The following is a 13245-nucleotide window of genomic DNA, read 5'->3' as shown; positions in this document are numbered from 1 at the left end:
ATAGGTTCTGGCAGATTCGCCATAAATTACGGGAATAAATCCCGGGGAAGAAAAATTGCCCGCCTGAGCACATAATTCTTGCCTTGTCACAGGCCTCCTTATCGCTCCAATACCGGATTACAATGCGATTTTTATTTTCATCCCCTGTATTGCCGCGGTCCTATTTACTTCTGTTATGTAACGGTTTCTGCTCTTATTGTCTGTGTTTATATTTCTACAAGGGTTTCAAATTTATACATATTTTGTTCTGAACCTACTTTGTTATTGAAGTTTAATATTATGTACGAGTACTTATTAGATTTTGTAATTTTTTCATAATTATTTTATTACCATAACTGATAAAAGCGCTGTAAACTTAGTTCGGCACACGCCTATAAACCTTCGCATCTAGATTCTCGTTGGCTTCCTTAGTATGCACATTTAGTGCATCGCGACCTAAAAAGTAAAATTTACAGAAAAAATACATAAATTATCTTATACTAGCTTCCCCATGTGGTTGCTGCACTACTATATAACCACGAATCTATCTTGTTGCATTAAATTTGCCGATTGCATGAGAGCGCTCTCCGAAACTTCGAAGTATTTCGATAAGCAAGAGTAGCGCTTTTGTTCATACTTAGCTATATTCAGTGGCGTTTTATTGTTTATTAGGTATATACTTATATTTAGATATTTGTTTAAACACAGATATTTGTTCTCGGGTCTTGGATGTGCCCGTAAAATGGCAATAGGTCCGCCCCCTATTACATTGGGACTAACATAACACTCTGGCGAAAAGTGGGTGCAGCAATGCACCTCTGCCTACCCCGCAAGGTAGTACATTAGTACAAGGCGTGAGTGCGTGTTTATATTTAGCAGAACGGAGCCAAGTTCAGGACAACGAGTCTTGACAGGATGCTTTTGACTTGGTATGGTAACGTCTGCTGCCGTATGTGAGGCATCTATGCCTTTCTATAAAGCTTAGGTACATGCAAATGCTCGCGCATCAAATTGCGAATTCTTAAGAAGACCATCCCATAATAAACACGGCAGAAAAACGCAAACCCACAATTGAAAGTGATTATTATTTTCTTTTATAATTTAACAATAACCGTCTAATGGACAATGACAAATGGTTTCTTTTTGTTCAGCCAAAATATTGAGACGTCAGGCGCTTTGTGGGACAAATTCAGAAAACTATGCGTTTATTGGGAATATTGGGGAATATTTTGACAGCATAATGTGTCATCGCTGCGCAGGCGCAGGTAGGCAGCTAATGATCTTCTAATAGTCAGAGAGTGAGGTAGGTTCCAATGACTTGGATATTTGCAATCATTATTGAATAGTAAAATGGGTTAAACAAAATATTTTGTAGAATAGACTACATATCACTTAAAATTTATATACTTACAGGGTTGTTTTTGGGTGGTTTGCTAGTTATACTTACATGAAACAATTTTTATATAACACGAGCGGTTATGTAGATAATTAACTATCATTATCGTATTGATAAAAACATTGAAAACACTCTGAGTAATTACTAAATTGAATAGGTCAATAACAAGATTTATATGAAATTACGATTAATAGGGATTCAGCGAAAGCTCTATTATGTACCTACCCATACGCATCAATCAATTTCATCATTGGCAAAGTATTGACCAAAATATTATATTCTCACAATATCACACCCATACTCACGCTAGTCCTGCAATAATTGCATAACAAATGCGGTGACATCGCATTGTTATAGATTTATTAGTTTTCTTTGTATTCCTATAGTAGCAAAATAGCTCTATGCGTATACTACAAAATTAACCTTCTATCTCAAACAGGTCTTATTTTCATAAAAATAGGGTCCAGTTTTGTTTGAGTAGGGTGAAAGTGTAAACTTGTAGTGAAGAGTGTTTATTTTGGTCGTCCTGCAAAGATTATTTATTTATTTGTGCAGTGTTCGATACATTGTTGTTAGAGCTTTGTGGCCACTTCAATGGTTTTAGAACACACTGTATAGTGTGCAAACAATAACACTGCTTGAGTTGAATAGAGTTAATTTCTCAACAAACACTGAATATGGATAGTATACAGACATTCGAAGAAATGTTTTTTTGGATCATCTTTGAACATGTTTATCGATAGGTAAATTTTATAATAGTACACACAGAGTCACACATGAACTATGCATAGATTACTAAATAGTTGGCAATAGTCAATATGTTAGTTTCTTGAATAGATAGGTAGGTATATACAAAGTATTCCATTATATCTACATGCAGAAAGTATTTTCTTAATAACTTTAAATATACATATGTACCTACGTCATTTAACTTACAAAACAGGGATTCCACGCGTCAATACTCTGATCGACCACCCGGAAATAGGAACACCTGATTTACACAACAACTACTTACCGTACAAAAACTAAAATATAATTTTAAACAAAAGTACAATTTCTGACGGACAGCGCCACCCAACCTTTTTCATTCGCGGCCCGCAGGAAGAAAGCGGCGGGCGAACTATTCGCCGACAATCGCCGAATACCCCCGAATTATTGCACGCCCTATTACCATTCGACACGCCGCGCCTTGTTTCCAAACACACCAATAAAACACCATACCGAGACACATTTATTGCAATATGAAACCATTTAACGATGTGAACACATCGCGAAGTAAGATAATTCGGTCAAAGTTTAATTCGTTGACAAAGATTTTGCACACTTTCTAAATGTTTAGGCAAGTTCGTGAGCGGTAATTTCAATTTTATGTCCGTTTTAATTGTGAGAATCTCGTAGTTTGGGGATCAAATTGAAATTATTAATCAGAGTTGGTTATTGGAACACTAAAAATTATCTGCGTAACTTATGATTGATGACTGCAGTGAGAAAATGACTCACTATTATTGTTATGGGTACTTGTTATTTTAATTGAAGTATTTAATGTTATCACATAGGTTGTATACCTACATTTTGTGTAAGCATACCGCGATACCTACTCATTATGCTGATCATCACATACTGAAATTGTTTGTACCTACTTTGTGTTAGGCTCCTACTCCTACACTTTTTATAGTTTTAAATTTCAAGTTGTGTATTTTTTTCAGGCTACTTCTATAAAGATATCCATATCAATTTCTTAAAAACATAGGTACACAGCACTATGTTATCTTAGTCATACACAATACAAACAATAGTAGTTATATATTTCTATATCACACTATGTATCGTCATTCTTTATCAAATGAAATTGGTTCAGTTATTTAAAAGTCGTAAGTATCGTCCACGACCAACTAATTCAATTGATAATTCATTAAATACTACCGGTTCAAATCAAACTATAAACCCAATCAAATCCAAAACCGTGTCCTAAATTGAATCCCAATCTTATCTAAACGATATCCCCGTTTATCTATGCAGATGTGTTCAAACGATTCGTCGCGGGCAACTTGGAGTAACTCATCAGCGATTCGCGTCGGTGGTGAAGTCATAAACGGGAGGGTGGCGCTGCAAGTATCGTGCGGCCGCGGACGCGCAAGGTTCGACACCCCTGACATTATGAGCGACGGACGGCTACCGCAGTTTGCTAATAATACTGTACTTTGATAGCTTTCCATTAATTTCTGATTGTATTACTATGGGATGGGATAGCATAGCATGTAGTTTTAAAGGACTTACCTATGGACGAGACGAGACATAGCTAGGATTTGGTTCATCGTATACATTAAGCATATAATAACAAGTACACGTTATTCTATGACTTAAGTAATTTTGTTTTGATGACTTAATACACTCACGAGCAATGAAAATGTTCCAGTTACAAAAGCACCAAATTACTCCTAAACGGATAAGAGTAGCTTAATCACGCCGTCTTCCATATTGAATACTCATATTTAACAGCGCATTTGAATATAACTACCATCGAAAAACGTAAATAATTTTAATTTTAATTCTAAATTAAATGTTCAATAAAGTTGGAGATTAGAGAACTAAGTTCGATAAATATAAAAAAAATGCTGTTAGTAAATTTAAACGTAAAGCAATGATTGTAACTACCTACTTACAATTTACTTGTCTTCAGTGTTTTGATGGACTTAAATTCTTGTCACCAAAAAAACAACACTTAATAATATTTAAACCACAGGAAGCTGGATCATTAATTTTGTAATAAAATATCAAAATAGCATTATGATTACGCTGTTTACATATTTTAGTAACGATTTGTATGACATATCGAAATCTCTACCACCTCATTATAACGATCAATTTAATATTTTTATTATAGTTTTCATTTCCTCTTTATTCTTGCACTGGGTACTTCCACTCGAATAGTTTTTGGTTTAAAATCTTCTAAGTTGAAAAAACCTTAGAAGATTTTAAACCAAAAACTATTTGATTTTTATAGAAGATAGAAATAATTCTTTAAAAAACTGTATTAACAAGTGAAGCAATAGAATATAAGGTAAGTAGATACTAACCCTATATGTACTAATTAAGTATAGTATCATACAGTTCGGTATACATACCTACGTCAAACTCATGACAGCGTTATTTTTTAGTCCGGGGGTTGCAAACGAGGAATAGCCCGTCCAATAATTTAATTTACGACCGCAGCGCTGCCGACCTTCTAGGCTGGGTTTGCTTCATCACTAATTAGTTCCAAATACCCTCACAGCGGCCGGGGTCACTCCAGCTTACGATAAACCAAGTATCAGACCCTTTAGCATGAATTTTCATCGTGAACGTGAAGTAAAATTACTCGATGAATTTTGTAGGAAAATTTTAGTTCTGCTACCGACCGCCAGGATGGGACAGGGGCGTTGTTCATATTTCCATACAAAATTACTCGATGAATTCTACTTCACGTTCACGATGAAAATTCATGCTAAGGTCTGAGCTCTGCGCGCTAACCATGACTCTACCTCGTTATATCAATCGTACCGATTTTATGTCAACTTTCGTTGGTTTGTTTTTTGTGAAGCTAGAGCAACCCTCCAGCGGGAAGCGATGCTTATCTGTGTCTTGTCCTCGAGGATCTGGCCTATTCAATGTTAGCTTACTCATTATGTGCCGTATTTAACTAAGGAGAGATGGTTTTGATTCAAATAAAAGGTGAAACTGAAAGATATAATTATAACGGCAGAAATTGTATCTTCCAAGCCCCATCCATTTGTGTCTAGAACCTTCGTCATAAAAGTCAAATACTAACCATTAACGCAACCCTTCATACTGGCAGTGTCGCAGTCAACTTCCAGGTAGGGCATTTAAATTAATTAAAGACCCCTCTCGTGGGACGCCCCCCGCGACCGCCCGCGCGCTACCGTCCCAGCGGGGCGCCCCTGACGGCTTCATGACCAGTTTCCGGGAAATGTGGGACACCGTGTACGTGAAGCGAACTAGCCCATCTATCGCCGGGCGTTTTGTTTTAGTTGGAAGGTTGAAGGTTACATACGTGGCTCAGGGAAACATTGCGCCTAATGGGTTAACTGGAGATGTTGGGACGTTGTGACGAACTTGTTTTGTAGGTTTTTTATGGTGGATTTTTTATTGTCATGCTAAGATAATGTTTTTGTTATACCGAATACCTACTTACCTATTATCTACAGCCGATACTGAATATGTATGTAGATTCACTGATTAAGTACAGTGTCATCGTATTAACCCAGGGTATTTATTTAGCCAGCCCTAATCATGTTCATAATGTACCTATAATGCGAAGGCAGCTTCTTAGGTTAAAAAAAACTTTATAAATCTTGCATACCACTCAAAACGGACATCAGCAAACAATTTTCTGAGCAATAAAATTAGAATCGAATATGGGCTCTATTATTGCAATGAGCATAAACACGGCGGCGGGGCGGCGTCCCACTGGGCGCTACCTGCGCAATTGTCAATCCACTTTTTCTTCCGCCTATGAGGGCTATGAATTATCACCGTCTACAGCCTTCAGATATTTCATCGATTTTATTGTGGCACCAATGTCAACCGCGTCTGGGAGACGTCGTAAAGGCAAGCCGGTGGTGGTTTTAGCGTAAGTTGCGACTTTTTAATGTTCCATGGGTAATTTTATGTCGTCTAAAGATCCGCGCAAACGTAATGTAGGAATGTTTATCAACGCAGTTTGTTTATGATTTAAAAAAAATATTTTGAGTCGCTTTTATTACTTACTTACTACTCATATAAAATAAAAACATGAATGGACCAAGAGACTACATATATATAAAAAAATTGCAAAGATATGAATCTCGCAAACATAATCCTTTTATAGCTTTTTCCATAATCAATAAAAGGCTGTAGTTACACTTCAAAATCTATTATAGATGTAGAATGAAGTCCCATAAGGCTGTGCCACCTAACCCGCGCTCCCACAGAGAAAAAACTTCTTATAAAGAGATAAATTATTGCATTATGGCTTTTTGAAAGAGTCCAATGCTGCTGAGAAATGACAATATTATTAAAAAGTACACTTCTTTGTCACTATATCTTTTTGTGTTCGATATATTGTCGCTATAATAAATGCTGCCCCTTTATGGGTCGAGTATTGTGTCCTGAGCTTTTGTGGACATTATTAAATATATTTTTAAACAGTTTTATTAATGGTGGGCGTCGCAATGAGAATGTTTGATTTATTTTTTCGACGCGTGTGCCCGCGCTCACGTGAGATGCTTCAATCAAATTCATTTTAATAAATGACCGTGTGTTAGGTAAGTGAGCTTACTGTTTAGAAAAAAAAATATTACAAGATTAACTTTTACACTTCGTTAGGTAGTATGAACTTAATAAAATATTTTAAATACAAACTCAAACTCTAGAAATCAGTGTATTCTAAAGATGAAATAATGTACCTTCTGTTCTTTATTACGTATAGTCGGCCGGCCGGGAATCTACAACGGGATCGTGTGTTTTTATAACAACCCTCGGCACTGACTATTTCGCTATCGGCTGTCGCATAAACTCATACAATATAAATGTTACTACGCCTACATACCTATATTTTGTATGAAAATCTCAAGCATATTGAGATATTAAATTCGTTATTGTGAAATGTGAGCCAGTTACCCTTCAAGAGAATCTTCACACATTCGGCGCGCAACTTCATAAAAACACTTTTATATTGATTTAGCTCTGTTTATGGTGTTTTTATACCACACTCGTATTACATCCAACAGGTCTTTTAACCATCTTTATTATTATCAACTGTGTTTATAATTCTTTTTCATTTATCTCCTACACAATAAAAATGATCGCTTTATTTGTCGTTACACCTGCACGATGATACTAAAACTTATTGACGCATCGTTAAAGTTTTGTCATGCAAATTAGCTAAGTCTCTAACTTTCTACTCCTCATCTGTTTTTTATTTCATCTGTACACAAGTAAGTACTTACCCACATTACATATACATACATTTTAGTTATTTATAGGTATATGTAGTATGTATACTTACCTGCCTACATATTTCCGCAAACCTTACCTCTCTACAACATTTCTTCTCTAAACATGCACGCAGTAGCTATTGGAAGCTTATTGGAAGATATGAATAAGCCACTAGTTTATTATTTCTTATAAGTCTTATAACGGAAGTGTCCAGATCCAATACAGTATTATAATGTATTAATATCACACGGCGCTTTACAAATGGGTATCCCGTGCATTGCCACTGGTACCGTGCTTATTCACATGGTACCAGGGGGGTCACTCTACTCTATATTACGAAAAACGAAGTTTAGGAGCGCTGCTGCGCGAGCCACGGCTCTATCTCGTTGTATTAAACGTGCCGATTGCAGCTCTCGTTTGTTCGTTTTTTACCTAGAGTAACCCTTCTGGCCCCCACAAGCTGTAGCTACCTTCAATACAGTGCCGTATTCATCACGCCCGGTAACAAATGAGCATCGCTGGTATAAGAAGCGACTGTTGCCTTCTTGCAAGTGAATATCAATTTCTCTCCTTTATACCGGAACAGGGATAGATTCAAATAGGAGCGAGAGAGGTGAGTAAGAGTTACAAAGTGAATTCTTAGTAGAATAGGTAGGTATGTGCTAAGAGTGCTACGTTTATGGTGGATAGTAGGTAATTATTACTTAACACTTTTATTTTAATACTAACAAGTGTGTAAAGCTAAAGGGATATGACTATGAACCGAAAATCTCTAACTCAAGTCATCTTAATATTGATATCATTACATGGCAGAGAAACGAGAGGATAGTCATATAAAATGACTATTTAGTATTACTAGTACTGACTACCGTCGTTTATTTTTACAACTGGCTTTGATATCTCCACCCCGTTCCAAAGTCCGTAACACTAGGGCGATAAAACTCAATTCTACCATTTCCTCACGAGAAATACTCCTGAAATTTAACTCGACTGGGCTTTACGATCGTAAAAGATAATACGGAGTCCTCATATCCATCCTAAAAGAATACTGCTAAGCGGTCCTGTAGCTCGTCCAATAAGATTTTAAAGACTATCAAATGTGACTCGTTATCTTGTAAGGCTACCAAGATAAGCAGACATACTTATAAGAATATTCTTATTTTTTATGTTCTAATAGTTCGTATGTTGATAATGGTTCAAGATGACAGTTAGTAGTGTATGTAAGTACACTTGTTAATGTAGTGTAGACATTAACGCCGTTTCTTTATTGTTTCATCGTCTCACCGTTAAGGATGCTCTGGTTATAAATCGAAGGCGACTCTTGGAATAGGAACGCACTTGGAATGGGATTTCTTAAAACAAAAAAGCCAAAAAATCTCTTAAAAAATACTAACGCTATCCATCTATCTAATGATTGATTGACAATCTTACTTTATTATAATATTACCGAATAGGTACAATATGGATCGATAGACAAGCGTCTATTTGAAGTAGGTAGGTTCCTAGTAGGTACAAGCGTTACGCCAATAAGAACTTCCTCTATAACCATAATGAAATAGTTCAATAAGTAGTTCAACCCTTCGCCACCCACCCCGCGGCGCCGGGTGGTCTCTCTGACCGCAGCACGTGCCTTCATTTAACCCTAAAAAGCTCTCGAACTAAGCTTCCGCCAAACAACGCCCTCTAGTGGCTCAAGTGCAAACTAACCACTTCAGAAATCGGAAACATTTTATAACAACTTTTCCGTGAACCGCGCAGCCTATACAGATGATTGTACGAGCTTTGTTGTAATAAGAATATGGTTGGGAATCCTTTGTTTTTGTTGGTTGCGCAAACGCAGCTGCGTGGCGCACGCGCTCTTAATGATACGTCCTCGAAGCTTTGTTTTATACTTGAGGGTAGTTGTAATGATGTGTTGGTGGTCTAAATTACCATGTTCTTGATATTCCCTGCCGCTGCCGGTGACCGGCCGGCAGATGTTTTTGAGACCGTTGCGATTTTGATGAAGTGAATTAAAAAGGCCTTTGTTTGATTATGACCTGCATCAAATAAAAACATATAAATTTACATATAAATTTAAAACTTAAGAATTCTGTGGTATAATACAACTTATAAAAAATTACCTAATTTAACTGTTTTTTTCTAATTTCATCCAGCATAAATCAATAAAAAAAATGGTTAAAAAACAATATATTTAAGTGTATTTTCTATATTTCTTACCACATGCATGCAAGTTGACACCACAACATGCAAGCATTTATATGTTGCTTTACACCCTTACACTATAATAAAGCTACTAAATAAAGCACAGCAACAGCTCAGTGCTATAATTTCAGCCTCGACCGAGTACACCCTGAAAGCTTTGTTCAGTAACGCGTTTCAGATTTATAGGTCTCGTTGGCCGCACGTCCTAGGGCGGGTGTAACTTTCACTGGTTATTCCACTAACACTGGTTTCTTAACGCTTCCCGTGAAACTATCGTGTAGAGTTTAGCTGGAAGGAGAATGAAGGAATGCGCTGAAGACGTGTTATCTATTATACTTAGCTGAACTTTTACTTTGATTTCATTAAATAATTCATAGAACAAAACATCTTACTTACAATTTACAATGTCCTTAAACATATATGTGCTTAACCATGTTCAAATACGGATTGTTTCGTTTGGCATGTGCAATGCAGATTATGGCCTAACCAAAGCGCATAACTTGCTCACTCTCTTAACCTTAGATAAGATACCTTCTTTCCAAATCTGGCAAACTTCATCCGCGCAAACCCCTAAACTGGCCGCTAACACATAGTTCCTACAAGCAAGTCGTGGTAAAACATCCAAAGAGCTAGTTATCTGTGGCTGGCAGTTAGGATATGGAGATGGGTATCGGGGGCGCCGCCCGCCTTTGTGACTTCAAACGGAGCCGCCCGAGCCCGTGTTTACTCCAGACCGTATCTAGTGGTCCTGGCTGATCATAAAAAGATGTGATCAGTGGCAGTCGTTTATGAATTTGTACAGAGTCTCCAGGTTGTCAAAGTGAAATTATTATGGTTTTTGTAGTAAAAAAAAAACGTTACCTACTTCAAATTTAAATATAACTTATACACGGAGGCGAAACACAAATTATTCCCTTTTAACACCCTGTAAGTATATTATTCGTATAGGTACCATACCATATCATAGATCCCTTTTAACTAGGGTATCCATTTGGATGTAATAATTAAAATTCCTCCACTTGTTTAAATGCTTATACCTAGTTCCGTTAAAATTACAAAATCTTTTTTCCGAGATCAGTTAGGAACACAGCGACCGTATCTCGCAATTTCATTTTTGCTTATTTTGGTTCGTCTCAAAGAAGACGCTTTCTTTGCCCGCTCATAATGGAATGGGCTACTTCACTACTTGTCTACTTCGCTTATTCCACTGCATCATCAGATCGCGTTTAACAATTCATTTTGAATTTAAATCTGGACTTTAAAATGCATTAGTTTAAATACTAATAATAGAGCGAGGACCAGGACAATAGGACTCTTGTCTACTCTGCTTCATCAGCCCGTAATCATCCACAGCTGGACAATGGTTTCTTCCAAGCAGCTACATAACTCTTAGCCTAGTTCTTGATCAACAAGCCATGCACTATTTACCAGAAATCTTTTATATATGGTCATGTGGGCTGGAGGGTGTCCCACGCTAAGTTGGTCTGCATGTTTACTCTCTACTCGAAAACCCGTCCAACTAACCCAACGGACACTTAAAGTACAATGAGTGATTAGTTATTATTAGGTGCAACGATGACCGAAAGCTCTAGTGTCTAGTCCCAATTCATTAGGGACTATAGTAGGTACTTATACATCTCTCGAACTCATATCCTCAAAAAACTCAAAAACCGATTAAAGACTTTCAGCAAACCTTTTGTGCGACTACCAGAAAACCTTTGTATTTTAACCGTAGACTCCGTTGAACATAGCTTTACCCACAGCAGCATTCAAATGCAAGTAATATTTACATATACTTATCTGAATATATACAGTCTTATTACAACAATACCTAAATTACCAATCTATCAAACAACCATGGCACGATCTTCCCAAAATGTCCCGATGTTAGAGAATGTGAAATCAAATGCTGAAAAATTTCGGTAGCGAGGACGCGGGTCGATATCGCCTCCCCCCCGCGCCCCGCAGGTGCGACGAGATAATCCAAGATGGCCGCCAAGATAGGACGTGACGTCACACCCCGCCCGCCCCCGGCGCATCCTCGGGCCCCTCGCGGAGCCTTCAGAAATCCGCTGCGAGGCGAGGTAGCGTCAGCAACTGCATCTAAATGTGTAGGTCTGTACATGAACTGAAGGAAAATTTCTACAAAATGTATTGGTAAAACTTTTTTTCTAGAAACATACATCTACACTCTAGGCTAGAGACCTGAGGTAAAAGTACCTACTAAAGTTGTTGGAGCTAAAATTCCCCCGTCATCATAGAAATATCACTTTACAAGAGGCTTACACGTTGTGTTGTGTGTTAAATTTTGACTTTGAGTCCAGTCTCACTGATTTGTAAGCAAAAAGCTAAATGAATTCGGGGAATAACGTTTAGATTTAGAACAATCCCTTCCAACTAAAAAAAGAAACCCAAATCTTCAAAACCATTCATTTATTTCACAGGACTCTCTATATCGCTGGCAACGGCACCTGCTGCGGCAGATGGCTGCCGTCCACGTGGAAGCCGTCGGGCCCGCCGTGGTACGACGTGACGTAGACCTGCCCGTCGTCGCCCAGGAACTGGTACTGGCCCTCGATGACCAGGACCAGGCCGCCGTTGTTGCCCGGGACCAGGCGGCCGCGTTCGGAGACCACTGTGTCTGTAATTGGAGGATTTGTGGTTAGTTTTTATGTGTTGAGTTAACAACAGCACTACTACAGAAACATAATGGAATTTTCAAAAAATATTTATGCGTCTGATCAACTAGACCTAACGTTTGAGCGGCCAGTAAACTGAGTTCCAAAATCGTAGCATTTGGATAACGTTTATTTAAAAAAAAAAAAAAACGTGTACGTCAGACTTTAGGTCTTACCTTTGATAAACAATTACTACGAGCTAAATGGAGTGTTTATTCTTTTCAAAACCAAAGACACTGCAGTACATGGCCGTGCCCTCCACTCCAAGAATGGAGTATTATTGCCATAACCTCCACTCCTGGCAGACGGTTAGAGACAGTTTGTTATTGAATGATGTTTAGACTTTTATAAACATCGGGCACCCATTGGCTTCCACCAGAGTTCATCATACCATTAACCCTACTATAAGTTCGGCTCATATTAGAACCCAAAAGGTAACCTAAACATGAACAAAAAACAACTCACTCTCAGCAGTAATATATCTGAGCGCGTACTGTCCATACTCGTCGTGGATCTCCTCGTGGTTGAGCGCGGGCAGGGCGCGCAGGTGGTGCGGGTCCCCGGCCGGCAGCGCCAGCGCCGCGGCTACCACGCAGCTGAGGATGATGAACTGGGGAGAAAGGATAGGGTTAGATATACAGGGTGTTGCTAAAAGGGTATTGTAAGGCAAAAGGGGCTCAGGGGGTCATTCTGAACAACTCGTGTTCTACGAGTTTATTTACGCGTATGTTTGCCCTTAGGAACCACTGATTTTCAGGTTATGATGTGAGGACTTAAAATTGAAGTATAGGTGTAAGGCAGCAAAGGATGGTTATGGTTTTATTGCTGATCAGATCAGTGAGTTTTTAGCAAGGGGAGCGGAATATTATAGAGAATTTTCTAAGTCTTCGGACAATAAGCTGTTCAAAATGACTCGAACTCAGTAAGGACTGTTAATAAAATAAAAATCTTACAGTTTTCATGGTGCTGATAAGAGGTCGATCAACTTGCGAATGATAACCGTGGTAAATG

The 13245-nt window shown here is 38.1% G+C and overlaps 1 protein-coding gene across 1 annotated transcript; it reads right to left on the bottom strand.

Moving 5' to 3' along the window:
- Positions 1 to 11972: 11972 nt before the first annotated feature.
- On the bottom strand, positions 11973 to 13196 carry LOC105391197 (flexible cuticle protein 12). Its single transcript, XM_048629120.1, has 3 exons — positions 13188 to 13196; positions 12700 to 12910; positions 11973 to 12197 (listed from the first exon to the last, which is right to left on the bottom strand). Exons 1-3 carry the CDS (start codon positions 13194 to 13196, stop codon positions 12007 to 12009), a joined length of 411 nt encoding a protein of 136 aa, XP_048485077.1. The 3' UTR covers positions 11973 to 12006.
- Positions 13197 to 13245: the final 49 nt, after the last annotated feature.

This window comes from Plutella xylostella, chromosome 22, assembly GCF_932276165.1.
Source record: "Plutella xylostella chromosome 22, ilPluXylo3.1, whole genome shotgun sequence".
Lineage (NCBI taxonomy): Eukaryota > Metazoa > Arthropoda > Insecta > Lepidoptera > Plutellidae > Plutella > Plutella xylostella.
Note: the sequence above shows the minus strand (reverse complement) of the source record. Positions and strands in the feature narration are given on the sequence as shown.